The sequence below is a fragment of the Stenella coeruleoalba genome (genome assembly GCF_951394435.1).
Source record: "Stenella coeruleoalba genome assembly, chromosome: 8".
Lineage (NCBI taxonomy): Eukaryota > Metazoa > Chordata > Mammalia > Artiodactyla > Delphinidae > Stenella > Stenella coeruleoalba.
In genome coordinates, this window is record NC_137154.1 from 100,830,437 (window position 1) to 100,849,956 (window position 19,520).

General features: G+C 53.3%; 3 protein-coding genes and 1 long non-coding RNA gene across 17 annotated transcripts in view; 2 read left to right on the top strand and 2 right to left on the bottom strand.

The window, feature by feature from the left end:
* Positions 1-2,926, top strand: part of FAM118B (family with sequence similarity 118 member B) — a 46,398-nt gene extending 43,472 nt beyond the window's left edge. For 2 of the 3 annotated variants that reach the window (XM_079928599.1, XM_079928598.1), the window contains exons 7-8: positions 1,818-1,898; positions 2,153-2,926. In XM_079928599.1, coding sequence (XP_079784725.1) covers positions 1,818-1,898; positions 2,153-2,166 — 95 coding nt within the window. In that variant the 3' untranslated portion in view covers positions 2,167-2,926. The remainder of the gene's footprint in view (positions 1-1,817; positions 1,899-2,152) is intronic. The other variant, XM_079928600.1, reaches the window with a different exon arrangement.
* An 18-nt stretch (positions 2,927-2,944) lies between these two features.
* SRPRA (SRP receptor subunit alpha) lies at positions 2,945-8,954 on the bottom strand. The gene is made up of 14 exons (XM_079928601.1): positions 8,685-8,954; positions 7,984-8,067; positions 7,524-7,687; positions 7,179-7,342; positions 6,787-6,946; positions 6,502-6,655; positions 6,183-6,274; positions 5,960-6,078; positions 5,749-5,835; positions 5,275-5,447; positions 4,961-5,174; positions 4,403-4,566; positions 4,215-4,313; positions 2,945-4,048 (listed from the first exon to the last, which is right to left on the bottom strand). The coding sequence occupies exons 1-14, from the start codon at positions 8,799-8,801 to the stop codon at positions 3,920-3,922; spliced, it is 1,920 nt and encodes a 639-aa protein (XP_079784727.1). The 5' UTR covers positions 8,802-8,954; the 3' UTR covers positions 2,945-3,919.
* A 224-nt stretch (positions 8,955-9,178) lies between these two features.
* FOXRED1 (FAD dependent oxidoreductase domain containing 1) lies at positions 9,179-16,885 on the top strand. Of its 12 annotated transcripts, none has more exons than XM_079930864.1 (11): positions 9,179-9,418; positions 11,255-11,475; positions 12,296-12,406; positions 12,660-12,778; positions 13,949-14,043; positions 14,322-14,423; positions 14,781-14,857; positions 15,006-15,166; positions 15,265-15,394; positions 15,632-15,736; positions 15,933-16,885. In XM_079930864.1, the coding sequence occupies exons 1-11, from the start codon at positions 9,211-9,213 to the stop codon at positions 16,185-16,187; spliced, it is 1,584 nt and encodes a 527-aa protein (XP_079786990.1). In that variant the 5' UTR covers positions 9,179-9,210; the 3' UTR covers positions 16,188-16,885. The 12 variants fall into 12 exon arrangements, with proteins under 12 accessions (XP_079786990.1, XP_079786982.1, XP_079786991.1 ...); XM_079930866.1 differs by having other exon boundaries at positions 9,181-9,295; XM_079930856.1 differs by having other exon boundaries at positions 15,265-15,736.
* LOC307191125 lies at positions 16,688-19,365 on the bottom strand. The gene is made up of 6 exons (XR_013829604.1): positions 19,240-19,365; positions 19,072-19,149; positions 18,613-18,671; positions 17,635-17,701; positions 16,915-17,053; positions 16,688-16,779 (listed from the first exon to the last, which is right to left on the bottom strand). It is a non-coding gene; the product is annotated as an uncharacterized lncRNA (long non-coding RNA).
* Positions 19,366-19,520: the final 155 nt, after the last annotated feature.

Genomic DNA, 19,520 nt, shown 5'->3' on the forward strand with positions numbered 1-19,520 from the left:
TTGGATTGGGTTGTTTGTTTTTTTAATATTGAGCTGCATGAGCTGTTTATATATTTTGGAGATTAATCCTTTGTCCGTTGATTCATGTGCAAATATTTTCTCTCATTCTGAGGGTTGTCTTTTCGTCTTGTTCGTAGTTTCCTTTGCTGTGCAAAAGCTTTTAAGTTTCATTAGGTCCCATTTATTTTTATTTTTATTTCCATTACTCTAGGAGCTGAATCAAAAAATACCTTGCTGTGATTTATGTCAAAGAGTGTTCTTCCTATGTTTTCCTCTAAGAGTTTTATAGTGTCCGGTCTTATATTTAGGTCTCTAATCCATTTTGAGTTTATTTTTGTGTATGGTGTTAGGGAGTGTTCTAATTTCATTCTTTTACATGTAGCTGTCCAGGTTTCCCAGCACCACTTATTGAAGAGACTGTCTTTTCTCCACTGTACATCCTTGCCTCCCTTGTCATAGATTAGTTAACCACAGGTGCGTGGGTTTATCTCTGGGTTTTCTATCCTGTTCCATTGATCTGTATTTCTGTTTTTGTGCCAGTACCATATTGTCTTGATTACTGTAGCTTTGTAGTATAGTCTGAAGTCAGGGAGTCTGATTCCTCCAGCTCTTTTTTTTTCCCTCAAGACTGCTTTGGCTATTCGGGGTCTTTTGTGTCTCCATACAAATTTTAAGATTTTTTGTTCTGGTTCTGTAAAAAATGCCCATAACCAGTGTTTTTAATGACTGTGTTATAATCCAGTGTGGATGTCACAGTTACCTAATTATTCCCCTATGTTAGGCAGTATCTAGTTTTTTCTATTGTAAGCACTGTTGTAATGAATGGTACAGTTTTTCCTTTTGCCAGTAGGATGGGTTCTCAGTGTAATTACTAGGTCAAAGGGCATGAACATTTTAGTGGTTGATAAGTACTGCTCAAGTGCTTTCCAAGAGAGGAATACCAGTTTGTGTGTTTGGGTGCTGTCTTTTGTTTATATTCTAATTGGCCATGTTTCTGATTGCTATTCTTTCCTCCCGTGTGTTCAGATTTAAACCTCTTCCTATACATTATCTATCCCAGTGCTGTCCAATAGAATTTTCTGCAATGATAGAAATATTCTGTAATCTTCTCTGTCCAGTGCTGTATCCACAAGCCGCATGTGACCATTGAGCATTTGAAGTGTGGTTAGTGTGACTGAGGAACAGAATTTTTTTTTTTCTCCTGGCCGCACCACTTGGCTTGCGGGATCTTAGTCCCCCACCCAGGGATTGAACCCAGGTCCCTGCAGTGGAAGCTTGGAGTCCTAACCACTGGACCACTAGGGAGTTCCCTGAGGAACAGAATTTTTAATTTAATTTAAAACTAAACAGCACATGTGGCCAGTGGGACGGCACAGCTCTAAACCCATTTTATACCGTGGGCGTGTCTGCTACTTTTCACTCTTCTACTTGGTTGAATTTGCCCCCTTGCACGCTGCTTCCTTTTCACTCTTGTACTTGGTTGAATCTGCCTCCTTGCACGCTGCTTCCTGACCCCAGCTGGAGTAGTTTTTTTTACCTAAACTTGGCCTTCTGGACTAGTTAGGGACAGCAAGCACACTTGTTTTGTTCACAAGTAATGTCCGTGTACTCAGGGACCTCACTGCTTCCCTGTTGTTTAATACAACAGTGTGAAGACTAACTGGTTTACTGTCCTGCCTAATGTGTGCATTCCTAAATAATGTCATCCTTCTTAGTCAGACCATGTACTTTCATCTCCCTTTAGTTGGTTGCTTTTCTATTATTAATAGTTTTAGCTTTTCAGCCAAATATCTGATACTGGTGTATGTTCTGTTTAGCAGGGACGGTAAGAGAAGGCCAGCTAAATGGCTCAGAAGGCCAGCTAAATGGCTCATCGACAGCACACAGTGAAATGAGAGGTATACTGTTTCCTGTTCTACTATTTGTCTGTTTGTCAGCAGAAAATGCTTTCCCAGAACTTAGTTAAGACCTTGGAGAACCTCTCCTACCTATTAAAGCGTCTGTATTTTCCCACCAAGTCTGTTACAAGTTTCCTAGTATCTTGTGTCTTGTCTTCTGAAGGGTTAAGCTTGACTTAAATTTCTGCAGCTTTAGATGTGTAAACCTATTTTGTGAAACTTCACTTAACTCTCTCCCTTCTCTCTCTCCACAGACTGTAGTACATGAGAGGGCTAGAGGAATCACCACCATTAGCCCAAGCTGTAAGGGCCTACCGAGGACAGTGTTTAACAAGTAAACTCACAAGAACCCAAAACAGCTCCTAGGAACTACCAGAACGCAGAGGTTGAAGGCCGGGGTTAGTGGGCGGGCGTCGCAGCTTACCCCTTCGTGCCGTGCCGGCTGCTTCCTGATCCTCTGCGGCCTGTTCCAGTTCAATACCCAAGTGACAAGGGACCCGGAGGCCGCCCCGCCCCACCCCCAGGCTGGACAGGCCTATGTCCACACAGCAGATCCACGGGACATCTCTACCGACCGTGGCCACAGCTCCGCATGAAGGACTCGGGATCTAGATGCCACGGGATCGCCGCGGCCCTTGTTGCAGTTTTGTACTCTATACTTGGTTTTTCAGTTAAGCTTAATGGCATTTTTAAAACATGGCTTGAAGCTCTAGTTTTCTAGATCTTTTACAGTGTACAGTCTTTTACATAATTGAGTTGTATTAAAAGCTTGTTCATTTACTTCCCAGGGCCCCAGCTCTACTTTGAGTCACTTTAGAAAACTCCTAACCTGCAAAGATACAAGCCGAATTTAAATTTTAAAAGTTCTCTTCTTTCACCTTGGGGGAAGGTGACCTCATTCTTGGGACAACTACTTATTTTTACCTGATTCCTCAGCATTATCAATTCCTGTTTCCCTTCTTACCATAAATCCTAGAACTACAGTGTGATGTAGGATTTTAGTTTTGAATCCTCCTATAAAATAACTCCAAGACCTAAAAGGCAATTTATTTATGAAATTTATTTTCTTATATAAATTATGTATTTCTCTGGGCAGACAGCCTTCACCTTATTGCACTAAGAGCACATCTGTAATACCAAGCTACAGGACAAGTCTTAACAAGGTCTGTATTCAACGTAGCACTTGTCTACCAGGCACTGTAGAGGATGAGGAGAAGCCAGGATCCATCCCAGGTGAAGAAGGGGCAGGGGGCAGTGTGTCTCCCCTTCTGACAGTTGGTTTTCTCCCGGGAAGGGGAACATGCAAAGTTATGTCTGGATTCTGAAAGTGGGAGGAGATCTTGGAGGCTGAGAAGCCCAGTGCAGCACTGCAGCTCGGCTCCCTTCATCTCTGAGGGGAGCAGGGACTCCTCTTTCACTCATCTGTAACACATCACTGTGGCCTAGCTGATGCTTCGGGGAAACGGGGCCAGGGGTCATCCTGGAATCAGCAGCAATTAAGAACAGGCCATACACTGCCACAGTGTGGGGGTGTCGTCCTGGCCCCAGGGACCTGAAAGCTGTGTATATTCTAGGGGGAGGTGCCACTCAAGACCCAGAGCTGGCTCTGGAAGTCTCTTTATCTAATGGAGCAGGGGATGATGCTCGGACGTCCCCATGACCACACTTAACTAGCAAAGCTCTGGTGCTGGATCTTCTAACCATTGGTCAAAGCTGTAATGAGACCGAGTCTGTAGGCAGAGTGAAAAGGGATGCCTGAGTGAGTAGGAAGGGGGAGGAGCATGGGGCTGGGGGCAGGTAATGGGCAGTGACTGTAACATGATTAGGCCCTCCTCGCAGAGGGAGGCTGGGCTGAACAGGGAGTGGGGTTAGGAGGGGCTGCAAGCCCTCGCCTGGAGCTCCCTCACTCTGCCTTTGAACTACACTGAAGACAAGTTGCTCACATACTCTAAAGCACATTCTTGATACAGGGATGGGGGCTTTGGGGGGAAGCGGTGATTTGGTATTGGCCAAGAGCCACGTTAAGCCTTCATGAGGGCAGCCACCACGGCCTTGGCGTTGAGACTGCGTAGGTCACAGTAGGTCTGGCCGGTGCCCACAAAGACGATGGGTTTGCTTGTGATATAGGTCATAGAAATAGCAGCTCCCACCTGAAGCAGAGAAAGGGGATACCCAGTCAACTCCAGGCCACTCCTTTTCACCCCCTAAGCAACAGGAGGCTTTGGAGCCAGTGTGCCCTTAGAGCCTCTGCTCCCTTGTGAAGGATGGCCATTCCCCTCTCCCAGTCCCACTCTGCCCTGTGTCGTCCATATTTACCTTGTCATCGATGGTATCAAATTTGGTAAGGACAATGCCATCAATGAGCCGAGGTGTCTGGGCCATAGAATGGTCAGCCAAGGCCCTGTTGAACTTGACCTGGAAAGGAGGAACATGACGTTAAGTATAAGATGCACCTCAAGTGGCCAGAGCTGAGGTTGGAAAGAGAACCAAGCCCTAGCTCTCACCAGCTGGTCCACGGCCTCATTGCCTACTAAGGCCTCCCCCACAAACAGCACCAAGTCGGGTGTGTTGACAGTAATGAGCTTGGCCAGGGCAGTCATCAGAGGGGCATTGTCCTGCATGCGGCCAGCTGTGTCCACCAGCACCACATCAAAGCCTTGGTTACGTGCTAGAGAGAAAAAAAGTGGTCAAGTCAAAACTCCTGGACTGTCACGTTTCCAGCTTTCCTCTCAGGAAGTCCCAAACTGGCCATATTAGAAGTCTACCTGTTTATTTCCTTAGGTTACAAGGTAGTGTAAGAAAAAATTCCCATACTCGGCCATCAAGCATATTTAGGAAAAGGGTGGCAGTAGGTAAAGGTGACCAAATAGAGAGAAACAAATATACTAGGTTTGCCTGCAACTACACTTATTACCCCAAAGCAGATCACGGCATGTCACTAATCCTGACCTGTTACCGCGCAGAAAGCTGGTGGTAGGGTAACCCCGGTCCTCTGCAAGTTCCAAGAGAACCCAAGGAGAAAAGGGGCCCAGACAAGCCCCCCAGCTTTCTGTGCACTGTACCAAAGGCAATGGCTTCCATGGCGATGCCAGCAGCGTCCTTGCCGTAGCCCTTCTCAAACAACTGCACCATGGCGCGGCCGCCGTGATTCTCGGGGGGGTGCAGGGCACGCAGACGTCGGGTGTGTGTCCGCAGCTGCTCCACAGCCCCAGCACGGAATGTATCACAGGCAGCAATGAGGACACTGAAGCCATTCTCTAACAGCCAGAAGGAAATCTGCAAAAGAGGCAAAGAAAACTGTCACCTAGACCCAGAGGTGCCAGGAAATGCAGCGTGAAGAAATGATGTCAGAGACGGGCTGCGGAACTGCACCGACCTTGGCAAGGTTAGTAGATTTCCCCACGCCATTCACACCACAGAAGGTGACCACGTAAGGGCGCTGATGACGCTGGGCATCCATGATGTCCCGGAGCATGTCCACACGGCGCTGCGGCTGCAGAATCTGCACCAGGGACTCCTGGAGAGCTAGCTTGACGGTGGAAGTCACCGCTGAGGTGGGGGCAGAGGTGTATCAGTGAAGCCCAAGTCATGTGCTCCAGGAATGCCCAGCCCCTTTCTGAGCTAAAGGAACTAGGAGCCTGCCCAGGAATCCTAGGCACTTTACAAGTATTCGTTCATTTTAGTCCTAATTTAGAGCTCATTGACACCCAAAGTCCAAGTTACGAAATAGAAATTTACGTTATGGGATTTGTCAAAAGTCACGCACCTAGTAAGAACGGAGGTGGACGCGGTGGCCTCCTGGGGTGTGTGATGCCCACCCAAGCACTTCCAGGTCCAGGGAGATACTTACTGCTGAACGTCCCCATCACCTTCCCTTCCAGCTTGTTCGCAACAGATTCACAGAGTTGGACCGCAATGTCTGCTGCCACGTTCTTAGCTGAGAAGAGGGGGAAAGGCGTGGTATGAGTGCTCCAGCAGCAGTGAACAACCCCTATGGTACAGCCATTCTGCCCCCCACCGTCCCTACCCCAGAAACACGAGTCCACCCGTTCCTGACTCACCAATGAGATGGTCACGCATCTTGTCCAGCACAGATTCCATGTCTTCACGACTCAAGCTCTTGGAACCCACAAGGCCCTTCAGCATCCCAAACATGCCACCCAGAGTCCCCTTGGTAGCACTGCAGGCACAGAAGGTTACAGATGCACATGCGGCCAGCAGGCAGCGGTCACGTCTCCTCAGTTCTGGAGCCACACCCACCAGCCACCACCTCGGATCTCCTACCTAGGTTTGGTGGAGTTTTGAGCGGCCCCTTCGTCATCTGAGCTGCTGCAGTCCAGATCCTGAAGCTGCCTCCCAGACCCAGTCCCTCGAATCTGGAGGGTATGCGGAAAAGAAGGAGATGGGATCAAGAACACGATGGGCTGTGGGGGGGAAAGCCTGGATTTACCCTGTCTACACTGCTCCACCTCTTCGATTCAGGAAGCTCCAAATGTAACTCACCCCTCGCGCCAAGGACTCAAGAGTACTGCCCTCCTCATCTCTCCTTCCTCCCCCAGTTCTTATTAACATTGGCCTTCACTCTGGCCCTGCTGCCTCTTACCAAGTTGATGTCCTCGGGCGGGGCGCCCTCGGGGGCCCCATTGGCGGTAGGAGCGCTATAGTCCAGGACTTCCTTGTTGACAGAGCCACCCAGTGCCCACACCCGGGGCGCTTTTTTGCCCTTCTCCTTGGGAGCATCTGACTTACTGGACTTGCTGCAAAGGGTTACAGCACAAAGGGTTCCGATGAAGAAGCAGGAGAGGAAACATCCACCCCAGAGACAAGGACTCCCTCGCCCCCAACGTGTCTAGATAGCAGTACGTATGGCAAAAGCTGGAATGCTCACCTGGACTTCTCCATACCCCTCCCATGCTTCTGAATGAACTCTTCTCGCTTCCTGCGGATCAGTTCCTCTTTGGAAAGTTCTATCCCGTTCTCAGGCCCCACTGGGAGACCTGACTTTTCTGCAGGGACTGCTTTGCTGGTAGCCAAAGGGCCATCAGAACCTGTCAAGGAGAAAACTCACTGGGGAAAAAAAGACCAAATTCCAACAAAACAGACAAATAGGGAAAAGCCTTCCAAATCATTAAGACGAAACTAGGAACAAACATCTAGGGGATCGCGAGGACCGGGGACGACGGTGAGGGTGGTGGGCACCGGAGCGAGGGAAGGGCGGGAAACCACTCCAGCCCACCTTAACGACTTCTCATGCCCCCAGGTGTCCAAGTTCAAACTCACCTTCCTTCTTGGCCCCCTTGTTTTTTTTGCTGTTCTTGGCTTTTTCCTTAGGCTTTTCACCCCGTGTCTCAATCATGGACCTCACAGGTTTCTTGGCCTTTTCAGAATCTTCAAATTTCTTCATGGTTGTGGGAGCACGGACCTTACTGCTCTCCTCCGCTTCACTAAAGAGAAAAGGGAACAGTCCAAATGCAGGAGAAGGGCCCTCACACCCAGAGGATAACCAGAACGGAGCAGCAAACTCAGGAGTGCCTTTCAATCCACAACATACTGCCGTCCACCCGCCCTCGGGAAGGAAGGAAGCTCAAGTCACAGAGACTATTTTGGAGAGGGGAGGCCTCTCACCGAAGGAGCCGCAGAAAGTCATTCTGGAAATCAAAAGTGCCATTCAGTAGACTTAAGGCACTTTGCTGTTGGATCTCAGTGCGGTACTTGTCACGAAACAGCCGGTGCACGTCGTCTATCAACTTGTCTACGTACGTCAGTGTTAGAATCTTCTGAAAACCTACCTGTTTAGGGAAAGAAACAGAGCCAAGAGATCTGCTCACATGCCAGCCCAGAACAGAGGGAAGCCAACTCAGCCTAGCCCTTCAGAGACTGGCTCGGCCACCTGGCAGGTTTCCCTGACCTAGGAGCAGCCAAGCCCTCTGACTGGGCCCGAGAGCTTCTCCCCTTTCCCCCTCCACCCTCCGTGTCTTCTCAGTTACTTCATCATAAACACTGGGTGCAATTAATCAGGGTTTTCTGAATAATCAGGACTCCGTGGTGACTATAATCATTGCCCCTCTAAAATACCCCCACTTACCACAAACACCAGCTCAAACTGGTTGTCCAGTTTATACTTGAGCGTGAGTGCCTCATGGGTGAAGGAGTTGTTACCTCCCCTTTCCTGGAAAAAGAGTATGTCTCAGAGTTCAGACTGTCCCAACACGTAGACTTGGGCCTCTCCAGGATTGCCTTTGGAGAAGAACTAGACACTCCCCCAAACTCAAACCTGTCCCCAGGGCAAGAAGATTCGGGGGAGCTGCTCTTCAGCATTCCTCCTGCGAGAAAAGGAGACACCGAGCTTGGGGGAAAGGGGCAAAGAGGTGGGAGGGGAGGACACGTGCGAGCCAGATGGGAAGGAGTCCTCATATAAACAATCAGACTTACTAGCAGCTGTACGCTATCTACAGTTCTTAAAGGCCGTTTTTCCAGCCATTATCTCACCCGGACTTCGAAACAACAGAAAACCAAGCTGCTGGGGGCGAATGGAGGGAACGACGCTAAGTCTCAATAGACTACGGATTCCGGCCAGAGTCCCAGAAAGAGGAGGGGGAGGGGACAGCGCAAAGTTGCGGGATGGTCTGATGGGGGCGGGAGAAAAAAGTGGAGTCACAGTTACGAGTGAGCGGCCGGTTTGAGGTGGGCCGACGGGGTGGGAGGGAGGCGCGGGATCAGTCGAGGGGGGACTAGGGACCGGGTCAGGGGGACGAGCCCAGAGTTCTGATCCCGCGGGGGCAGTACCTGCAGCAACACGGAACGAATCAACGCGTTAACTGGCCCGGTGCATGAGTCGCTCACGCCCTGGAAGCACCAGAGCACTAGCCCGCCTTTGGAGAAAATGGTGAAGAAGTCGAGCATGGCGGCAGCGGGAAAAGAGCCGGGGCCGGCGCCGGGAACTCAGGCCGCGATCGCCCCCGCTTCCTGCTGCGCCAAGCGCGGGACACGTCACACCAGCGGCCCCGGAAACCTGCTCAGCCGCACTTCCGTTTAGCGCAGTACCCTGGGTCCCTCCCCAGCTCGGCCAGCGGACGCGTAGGTCTGACGTAACGCCGGGCACGCCAATGGCGGGTGGGGGCGGGCCTGGGCGGGGCTCTCAGGCAGTCAAGGGACAGTACGGCCGCCTATAGGGTGGAGGGGTGGGGCCCGCAGGCGCCGCTGGCCAATGGGCGCGCTCGAATGAACTGCAGGCGACGCGTAGCAGTGACGGAGGGCTGGGACCTTGCCGGGGTAGGGCACCCCAATCCTAGCTGCCGAGAGCCCCAGGGCCATGCTTCGGAGGGCACTGCGGCTCGGCTTGGGCCCGGGCCTCTTGGGCCGGGGGCTAGGCGCACACAGAGAAGGCTCTACTCTGGGTAAAGCTGAGGGCAGCGGAGGGTATCGTGGTTCTGGGGTGTTCCCAATCTCCAGCGATGTGACCTTCAGGACTCGAGGTCCCGGTCCGCGTTGGGAAGACAGTGGGTCGCTGGGAGCAGGAGGTAACCTTGCCTGCCGGAGCTTGTAGAGCCTGGACAGGGGTATGGATCCCAGGGTTGCCCTTCTCAGGTGACATATCCCAGATCCTTCTGTGCCTGAACTTACCACCAGAATAGCAGCGAGGCAGATTCATTGGCGGCGCAGAAGTGCGTGAAATCCTGCTCGCGTGCAGGATGCTGTGCTTAGTGTTGTGGCCGTGAAGGAGGAAAGAAGAGAAAGAGAGGATTCGATATATGTCCTGCAGGTGCCTGAAGTGTAGCTGGAGAGGGAAGGCTTTAGTAGACCGGTTCAAGACTGGAGAGAACCCAACTCGGAGGATACCGTGCACTGCCAGTGCCAATAGCTAGTGTAATTATAGCAGTACATGGAACAGGTGGGAACGGAGATCAGCCTTGAAAGATGATGTTTACTGGCTCAAGGAAAGCATGAGTTCCAGGTTCTGGGGAACTGAGCAAAGGTTAGGAGGAGAAAAGTATTGTTCTTGTGCAAGGAATCAGCAAAGGCCATCCAGATAGAGAGTTTGAGTAGTAGTATGAAATGTACTCAGGACAGGTAAGGTTAAGTCCAGATAAAAGAAGGATTCGAATGCAGAGAAGAGTTTGAACTTTGAATTGGAGACAGTGAGAGAAGACTTGGCGATTCATGAGTTAGGTGTGAAAGACAAAAGGATTCATGTATTCAAGACATTTATTGAGCACTTAGGATGTGCCAGGTACTGTTCTAGACTGGAGATTCTATGGAGAATCTAGTACATAGTACATAGTACAGCATGAAGCAGTCACAGATAAACTCAAAGTTGCAAGTGTGTTGCATGCTGCAAAAGAGTGGTTCATGCACCTATGAGATAGCATGACAGGAGAACTTGGCACAGTCTAGGGGGTCAGGAAAGAAGTCATCCCTGAGAAAATGATAACTGAGCTGAGATCTAAAGGAAGCAAGGAGTTAGCTGGGCAAAGAAGTGGGCACAGAGTTTCAAAGCAGGGAGAACACCTGTGTGGATCCCCTGTGGCGGGAATGAAGGGGCTGAGGCTGGAGCGTTCGGGGAGGACAGGGCAAACAGGAGCCAGATCATGCAGTGTCTCGCAGGCCACGTGAAAGATTTTGGACTTTTATCCTTAGGGTAATGGAAACCCACTGGAGGGTTTTAAGCAAGAGAGTGTGTGATTAAATTAGTGTTTAGAAGAGATCATTCTAGCCGTGATATAGAAAAGAAGTTGGGGGGTTAGACAAGAGGGGAATGAGTGGAAACAGGAGCTTTTAACGGTTTAGGTGGGAGAGACATCGTGGTTTGGTCTAGGGCAGTGGTGGTAGAGATGGGGAAAAAAGGGGACAGATTGGGGAGATATTTAAGAGGCACAGTCGTCAGGACTTGATAACAGACAACATGAATGTAGGTTTGCTGCTGGTGTTGGATATCCAGGATAAGGTGCCACTCAGAGGTCCGTGCTTCAGAGGGCAGTGCGGCTCTAGGTGTGCTGGGATCTCTTGGTCCAGGAGCCTGGGCTCAGGGGAGAGAGAGGTCTGCACAGGAGAGAAATACGTGTAAGTCCCCTAGCCAGTGGAGAGAATAGAGAGTGTCGGTTTTAGGAAGTTGAATCTTGCAGTGCTGGGTACAATGCACTCAAAGGAAGTGAGACTCTGGTGTAGAGAACATGAAGCCAAGCTGTGGAGTGCTGCTGGGTGCGAGTTGACCTCGTGAGAAGGAATGGCAGTGAGGACTGAACACTCGGTGTTCCGTTTAGCCCACCTTTTCCTGTGCCCATCCTCTAACACACACCCCCCTCCACCTCCTGGAAAGGAGATGTATGGCCCTCTTTGACCATAACTGTATCCCACAGACTGGCATGGAAAGGTGTCGGAGATTAAGAAGAAGATCCAGTCCGTCCTTCCTGGAGGGGCCTGGAGTCCGCTATGTGATACCAGCCACCTGCCCCCTGAACACTCCGATGTGGTGATTGTTGGCGGTGGGGTGCTTGGCCTGTCCGTAGCCTATTGGCTGAAGAGGCTGGAGAAGCGGCAAGGTGCCATTCGGGTGCTGGTGGTGGAGAGGGACCACACGGTGAGGTCTGGGGTGGGGCAGAGTCAGGAGTGGGGTGCAGACTCGTATTTTCTTAAGGACTCGAGGGGAGGAGAGAAGAGGAAAGACCTCAGTGTTTGCAGGGCCAAAGGGCAGGGACTGTGCTTTGGCCCTTGTTGAGAAATAGCCCCATGTTCTTCCTCCCTCAAACCAGAGACCTTGACAATAAGGTTTTTGCTTTGGGAAGCAAATTTCACAACGTTGTATGTCTTGAGATCTCAGAGGTCTGGCCTGCATTCGAGCTGTGGTTAACACAAACAGCTGTCACGACGCCCTTGGAGGTTCCATTACTTCTGAGGTTTCTGCTCTTTAACGGTTCCTGTTTAGCACTGCCAGCTAGTCACGAATCTTGCTCCTTTGGCCACATCCCTCTGTTTTCCACGTCCGTCTCCTGCCTTGCACTTCCAGGCCATTACCGTTTTGTACGACGGCACCCAGCCCTTTTTAGTTGACTGAGCCTCTCTGCTCTGTGTATCTTCTAATGAGGATTTTAATAGCTGTTGTCCTGGTTGGGCTGCTGGTTGACTTGCATATAGGTTTCTGCAAGTTTAGATTATAAACTTGCAAGTAGGACTCCCCTTTAACTTTGGGCACGTGGGACTTCCCTGGCAGTCCAGTGGTTAAGACTCCGCACTTCCACTGCAGGTGGTCCAGGTTCCATCTCTGGTCAGGGAACTAAGATCCCGCAAGCAGCAGCGTGGCCACAAAAAAATTAACTTTGGGTATGTGACTCTCACCGTCCAGTACGGTATTCTGCTCACACGGAACAGGGCCCACATCGCCTTCTCTTGTCTTTCCACAGTATTCCCAGGCCTCCACCGTGCTTTCTGTGGGTGGGATTCGTCAGCAGTTCTCGTTGCCTGAGAACATCCAGCTCTCCCTCTTTTCGGTCGAATTTCTCCGGAACATCAATGTACGTGCTGTGAGATTTGGGGGTGGGGTAGTGACCCCTCCTTTAGCCCAGAGAGGGGAGCAGCCCAGCTGGCTGGGCGAGCATATGGGCAGCTAGGGGTTGGAACCCCCGGTTTTCTTCCCAGCGGCAGTGCCCGGAGAGAGCTTCCCTCTGGGTCGGGGCACCGAGCCCGGGGGCTGTGGTGAGAAAGCCAGGAAAGCTCTCCCTCCCTTCTTGAAGTCAGCTTCTTGGAGGAGCTTTTCTTTGCACACAGGAGTACCTGGCCGTGGTCGATGACCCTCCCCTGGACCTCCAGTTCAACCCCTCTGGTTACCTCTTTCTGGCTTCAGAGGAGGGGGCTACGATCATGGAAAACAACGTGAAAGTGCAGAGGTGGGCGCCCGGCACGGCTGCCATGCTGCGTCTCAGCTGCCCGCACGCAGTGGGCTCTGACTCACTTTAGGAGCCGGGATGACGGAGCCAATGAGACAGGCCCTGCTCCCTAGGAGCTCAGTCTGTCAGGAAGACGCGCACGGGCAAACCTCCGAAGCCCTGTGCTAAGTGCTGTAACACAGACACGGACAAAGCACTGCCGCGGTGGTTCCTAAGTTCCCAGGTGATGAGAACCACCCAGGACACATCCCTCCTAATAAGTCAGGATCTCTGGGGAGGGGCCCGCAAATCTGCAAATGTTTTCTCTAAGAGCCAGAGAGCTAAGCTCGTAGGCTTTGCCGGCCATACCGGGACTCGTGTAAAAGGCTGTGGGTCTCGTGACCCGTCAGTCAGGACTATCATCTGAGCCTGTGAGCTCATCACTGGGCCCCAACGCCCCATCTGTCACCCTGGGCTCTAATCCCGGCCCGGGTTCACACCTCCTCACTGCTAGATTGCTCCCCAGCACCGTGCCAGGGTCTCCTCCACCCTCCTCTCGTCCAGGCCATCCTGCCCCCATATGGCTGCGCAGGCAGCCTGATCTCTGTGCCTGAGACCCTTTAGCAGAACCTTCTACGAGTTTCACTAGTGACATCAGGTCACGTCCTAAGTGCATTATAAATGTTAACTTGTTTAATCATCAGAACATGCCCATTTTACATGTGAGAAAACTGAGGCCCCCAGAGCTAGTAAGTGGTGGCGCTGGGACTTGAACCAGGCAGTTCGCCTTGTGAGTGTGTCCTTTTAGCGCATACAATGCTGTCTTTGGGCATGAAGGTCCCAGAAGGAGACAGTTGTGCTGGTGAGCAGGATTGTTCTAGGAGGTGGACGGGAAGGCTGTCCTGGGCAGAAGGAGTGGAGGGAACAGAGTGACCCGCCCTGTTGTGAAAGCACGAGGAACAGTTAGGGGGTAATAAGGTGTTTAGCGTGGCCAAAGGGAGGCTAGGGTGTCATAAAGGAGACGGGGGTCAGAAGCTGAAGAGCCTTGACTAGGAGCTTGCTCTTTTCCAGGAAGCAAGTAGGATACATGGGGAGTTGGGGGCAGAGGAGGTGACTTGTGGAGCTGGGGCCCATACTTCTCCCCCCAGACACTCACCCAGCACACATACGTAGACCCACACATTTCTCCAGGCAGGAAGGAGCCAAAGTTTGCCTGATGTCTCCGGAGCAGCTTCGGAAGAAGTTTCCCTGGATGAACACGGAGGGAGTGGCTTTGGCATCTTACGGTGAGGCTTGCGTGCAGAGGGCGTCAGGGGTTGAGGGGCACCTCCGATTGGGAGTCTCAGCACCCTGCAGCCGAGTCAAGGAGGAGCGCTTCCCTCCTGGCTGCAGGGCCTCTCCCGGGCCGGGCCGGCTCTCTGTCCTTCCGCAGGATCTGACTCTGGTGCAGTTGGTCAAGGTGACTCCCCAGCTTACGAGCCCTAAAGAAGAGTTAGGGGTGCAGGAGAGACAACAGGAGAGGAGGGTCCTAGCCCACCTTCACGCATCCTCGTTCTCCTCACAGGGTTGGAGAACGAAGGTTGGTTTGACCCCTGGTGTCTGCTCCAGGGGCTTCGGCGAAAGGTCCAGTCCATGGGGGTCCTTTTCTGCCACGGAGAGGTGACACGTGAGTCTGCGGCCCCGTGTCCACTGCTTGTGACCTCTGCCAGCCAGGACGCCAGCCCAGACAGGGTCTTACCTTCCCGCACAGGCTGAGCAAGGCCTGTGCTTTCTCAGGACAGGGGCTTCTCCCCTGGGGACTGGTCCTGGGCATCCTGACCCTGGCTCCTAACTGCATTTGGCCGTGACTCGTGATCTCCTGTCCTGTGCGGCCAAGTTCATCCCGGTTACCCTGTCTCTTTGCTTCAGTGTCTGTGGGAAAGCTTCCAGCCTTCCAGCTTTCTTTCCTCAGGAAACCAGTGGAATCTCCATCTCCTTCCTCTTTGAGGCCTCAAGGGCTTATTTCCTTTCCTCTTTCATGCAGGTTTCGTCTCTTCATCTAACCACATGGAGACCGCCATCGGGGAGAAGGTGACTTTGAAAAGGATCCATGAAGTCCATGTAAGTTCCCAGCCTAGGTGTCTCCTTTACCAAATGAGAAACGTAACAGCTGTCATTTTGATCTTCTGCTACCCACTTCCAGTGTGGGTAAACTGAGGCTCAGGAAGAACTGGACTGCTCCCTCCACCCCCCTCTCTGGTGCCCATAGGTGAAGGTGGACCACAGCCAGGAGTACCAGCCCGTGGAATGCGCCATAGTGGTCAATGCAGCGGGGGCCTGGTCTGGGCGAATCGCAGAGCTGGCTGGCATTGGGAAGGGGCCGTCTGGTACTCTTCAGGGCACCAAGCTGCCCGTGGAGCCGAGGAAAAGGTGACTTGCCCAGGGCCGTGGAGCGGGGTGGGGGTGAGAGGAGAGTCGGGGAGGGGAGTTGCTGTTCTCGCTGCTTCTAACGCCGCTGGTCACGGCAGGTATGTGTACTTGTGGCACTGCCCCCAGGGACCAGGCCTGGAGGCTCCGCTTGTCGCAGACCCCAGCGGAGCCTATTTCCGCCGGGAAGGACTCGGCAACAACTACCTGGGCGGCTGTAGCCCCGCTGAGGTGAGCTCTGTGGGGTCGGGGTGCCGGGGAGAAGACAGAGACCGGGTATCGCTGAGCAGTCAGGCTTCTTTGGCGGGCCCAGTGCTGGTACTGATGTCACGGTCCCCTCTGGCTTTGACTTGGGGTCTCTTACCCCCATCCACCACTTACCAAGCGGACAGATTAAAGAGGCCAGCGAGGCCTGGGTCTGATGTGTGTCCCGGGCAACGTAAGCCTTGTCCCCACCTCTGCCCCCAGGAGGAGGAACCAGACCCAGGGAACCTGGAAGTGGACCATGATTTCTTCCAGGAGAAGGTGTGGCCCCATCTGGCCCAGAGGGTACCAGCTTTTGAGACTCTAAAGGTAACTGGAAGGAGACAGATGACCCAGACAGATGACCCCAGAGCATCTGGGCCCCGTTGGGGCACCCGCCTCGCAGGACCCGTCCCGTGAGCGCGCTCAGCGGTGGCGGAGGGTACCGTGCGCCGAGCCCAGCCGGGAGTGGGTGGGGTGGAGCGCGGGGCAGCCCTCCCGACGCACCGCGTCCTGTGCCCCGCAGGTGCGGCGCGCTTGGGCTGGCTACTACGACTACAACACATTTGACCAGAATGGCGTGGTGGGCCCTCACCCCCTCGTCGTCAACATGTACTTTGCGACGGGCTTCAGTGGCCACGGGCTCCAGCAGGCCCCCGCCGTGGGCCGGGCTGTGGCAGAGATGATGCTGGAGGGCCACTTCCAGACCATCAACCTGAGCCCCTTCCTCTTCAGCCGCTTTTACTTGGGAGAGAAGGCCCAAGAGCACTGTATCATCTGAGCCTGCGAGCTCTTCGCCGGGCCCCGCCCCTGGCCCGTGCTCACACCGCCTCACTGCTTGACTGCTCCCCAGCACCACCAGGGTCTCCTCCGCCCCCCTCTCGTCCAGGCCATCCTGCCCCCGTATGGCTGGGCAGGCGGGCCAACCACTGCCTAAGGCCCAGGCTGGCAGAGAACGATGGGGTGGGACCCCAGGACTGATCATGGCCCAGGCTGATGCCACCCACCAGGAGCCCAGCCGGACAGAACACCTCAGAGGACCTGAGCACCGTGGCCCAGGACTGGCTCCTTTGTGGGACCGACCCAGAAAGACTGCCTCTGCCCCTGTCGGCAGAGCCCAGGCAGGGAGCATTCTGGGGCAGCCTGACCCAGGTCTATGGACTTGTCTACTTAACCTGTTCATCAATCAAGAAACGTGATGAACGCCTTCCTTTCAGTCTTCTGTCCCTTCCTCTTTTCACCTCATGTTACCCCACTTGCCTTTGATAGCGGGCTGGGAGAAGCACAGGAGCGCTCTTAAATCCTGGGTGTTAGGCATCTGGTTTGCACGTTAGTGCCTCCTTTTCCTGAGTTCCTGACCGGCGGTGGGGGGACTGTAGAGGGAAGGAAGGTGTTCATTCATCAATTCATTATGTATTCAGTTCCAACTCTCGGCAGGCCCAGGGCTACATATTAGAGATATACCAGCAGGCAAAGCATGGCATGTGTTCTCCCTGGAGAGTTCTCACCTGTGCCCGGCCCCTCGCCCCTAGGTCAGCTACAGCGCAGCCCCTGCGGTGCTGGGAGAAAGCACAGGACACAGATGCCTCACCCCAGCCGGATGTTTCTCCCTGAAGGTTCCCAGGGAAGGTGACCTCTGAGCTGAACCTAAAGGATGAGCAGTTTAACACAGTGAACGCAGGGTGATCCCAGGCTGAGGTAAAAGCATATACAAAGGCCTGGGGCCAAGAATTAGCAAAATTCAAGGGACTCAGGTGGTGTGTCCCCGCTGGGTCACGGAGAGGTAGTGAGGGGCACAGCGGGGCCGGGGCCTGAAGAGCCAGCTGTGGACCTTGGCTTTTCTGTGCACAGGGGCCACTGAAGGGCTTTCAATAGGGAAGCAACATGATCAGATTCTCCTTTTAGAGAAATCAGCCTGCCTGCCTTGTGGAGAAGAGAATGATGCCGAAGCAGGAGACCAGACAGCAGGCTGTCACTATAGTCCACGTGGCAGAGACAGCCAGGCCTGCACCATCACGGCAAGAGGTGCACGGACCCGAGAGGCAACAGTAGCAGCGAGAAATGGGGTCACGTAAGACTCCAGGGTTCTGGCTTGGACAACTGGATGGATGTCATGCCTTTCGCAGAGATGAGCAGTGTGAGGGACAGAGTGAGTGGGACAGTTTGGGACATGTTAAGGCTCTGCCTACAGGACGTCTGGTAGAAATATCTAATAGGGGTTGACTCACGGTTGCACTGAGGGGGATGTGGGCTGTAGGTAGAGATGTGGGCGTCAAGGAGAACGACGGCATCACCCTGGGAGGGGAGAAGAATAGGGGACTGGTGTGGGGCGGGGGGAAGCTGGAGGGGCTCCCGCCATATTTAAGAGATGAGGACGCTGAAGAGGTGGCCAGAGGCAGGAGAAAAGCCCAGAAAGTGAGGTGTCTCCAGAGCCTGGGAGGAAGTGTCAGTGGTATAAACACACACATGAGGGCTGGATTCAGTATCAAGAGGGTCCGTGGGGACCTTACGGAGGGCAGCCCCAGGGAGAAATGCACCCAGTGGGGTTGAGTGTGGATACTTGTTCAGAGGGAGAAGTGAGTGGGAGTAGAGACAGCTAGTAAAGTGCCCACTCCCTCCCTAAGTGGCCTGTGGGGAGAAGAATGAAACATAAAAGATGGAGGTGGACCTCCCGATCATCAGTTGGGAACAGTAGAAGCCCCTGAGTTGGGGGGTGAGGATGGGTGGGGAAGAACCAGGACCAGTTCGGTGAGCAAAAGAGGAAGAGCCACCTGAATGCGGAATGAACTCAATGAACTCACGCTGAAAGAGAGGCAGGAAACTTGCCAGGGGCCAGGGGCCAGGATGAAGCTGGCTAAACCCAGCGTCCGTGTTAACCCTGTAAGGCAGCCTCCTTTGGTGCCCAGTATCCACTCACCCTTCCTTCAGCACAGATGCCCCTATCTACTGGTCGGGAGGGAAAAGGCCTTCATCTGGCTCCTCCCCCAGAAGCTACTTCCTCCAGGACAACAAATGCTGCGCTTGTTAGGAAGGCGGTAATGAACCCTCTGCACTCCCACAGGGCTTTATTCAGGCTACAGGACAGCACTTACCCTTGCACCTGTCTTCCCTGTGCGAGGGACACTGGGACCTAGCCTTCACCTTTGCCCCAGCACTGAGCTTGGCTGTCCTATGCTTGTCCTATCCTTGGCTCTCAGTGTGTTTACCTGAGTTCCTCTTTGCTTCCGCTGGAGCCAGATCGATCCCTGGCCTCAGGGAATTTTCACTGTAACAGAGGTAAGCTGCTTGAGCACACGTTCCAAATACTTAAGGTCCTAGAGGGGATCTCAGCGAAGAAGGTGGGAAGGGCAGGGTTAAGAAAAGTTTTCCTGCATAAGCTGCAAAAATGACCCTTGTCAGAAGACGGGGGTTTTTGAAGAGCAGAGTTGGGAAAAGAGAGGACATCTTGGGTGGAGGGGACCTCAGAGCACAGGCACAGGGCAGGGAAAATGGAGGTATACTCCATGCAGAGTAAAAGGAACCCTTTTACTCTGAGCACCTGGGCACTAGGCTAGCTGTCTGACAGGCTTTATCTCATCTACTCCTTCCCACAACACTAGGAACCAGATATCATTTCCATGACGAAAGTGAACCTCGACAAGCCCCGCACTTCCCCAAGGTCTCACCTCTAACGTGATGAGCCCTGGATATGAACCCCAGCCATCTGACTCCTGAGCGCCCCCGGTATAATTTCTTTTCGCTGGCTGGTGAGAAAAGCAGGAAATCAGATTGAAAGGGAGATCATGAATCTTAGATCGGCCCTATTAAACCACCTCCACGCTCCAGCATTTCACCTGCACAGCAGTAGGCGTGTTTCCCAAACCGGCATGCGAGGAACACTGCTCAGGAAGATACTGACATTCCCTCTGGGGTGAAACAAGCTTGGGAAATGCCAGGTGCTGTATCCCCGCCTGGGTGCTTCACGCTGCTCATCAACATCCCGAGGACGCTAAGAAGTCCCTTCACTCTAAGCCAGGCCTCGCCACCGTTTGCCCGTCACACTCGGCCAGGCGTTAGTGCCCGCGGAGCCGTGCCCGCTGGGCCATGAACTTCAGGGGAGCGTGCCAGGCGCCCC

What these genes read in the sequence shown, in the direction of transcription:
- FOXRED1 (XM_079930856.1), top strand. Translation starts at nt 9,211, where the DNA reads ATGCTTCGGAGGGCACTGCGGCTCGGCTTGGGCCCGGGCCTCTTGGGC. An exon ending in TGGTGGAGAGGGACCACACG is followed by an intron (nt 11,476 to 12,295) that starts GTGAGGTCTGGG and finishes GTCTTTCCACAG; the next exon opens with TATTCCCAGGCCTCCACCGT. An exon ending in AAAGGATCCATGAAGTCCAT is followed by an intron (nt 14,858 to 15,005) that starts GTAAGTTCCCAG and finishes TGGTGCCCATAG; the next exon opens with GTGAAGGTGGACCACAGCCA.
- SRPRA (XM_079928601.1), bottom strand. Translation starts at nt 8,801, where the DNA reads ATGCTCGACTTCTTCACCATTTTCTCCAAAGGCGGGCTAGTGCTCTGG. An exon ending in TTCGTTCCGTGTTGCTGCAG is followed by an intron (nt 8,068 to 8,684) that starts GTACTGCCCCCG and finishes CTCTTTTTCCAG; the next exon opens with GAAAGGGGAGGTAACAACTC. An exon ending in GGTGATGGGGACGTTCAGCA is followed by an intron (nt 5,448 to 5,748) that starts GTAAGTATCTCC and finishes CCCCCACCTCAG; the next exon opens with CGGTGACTTCCACCGTCAAG.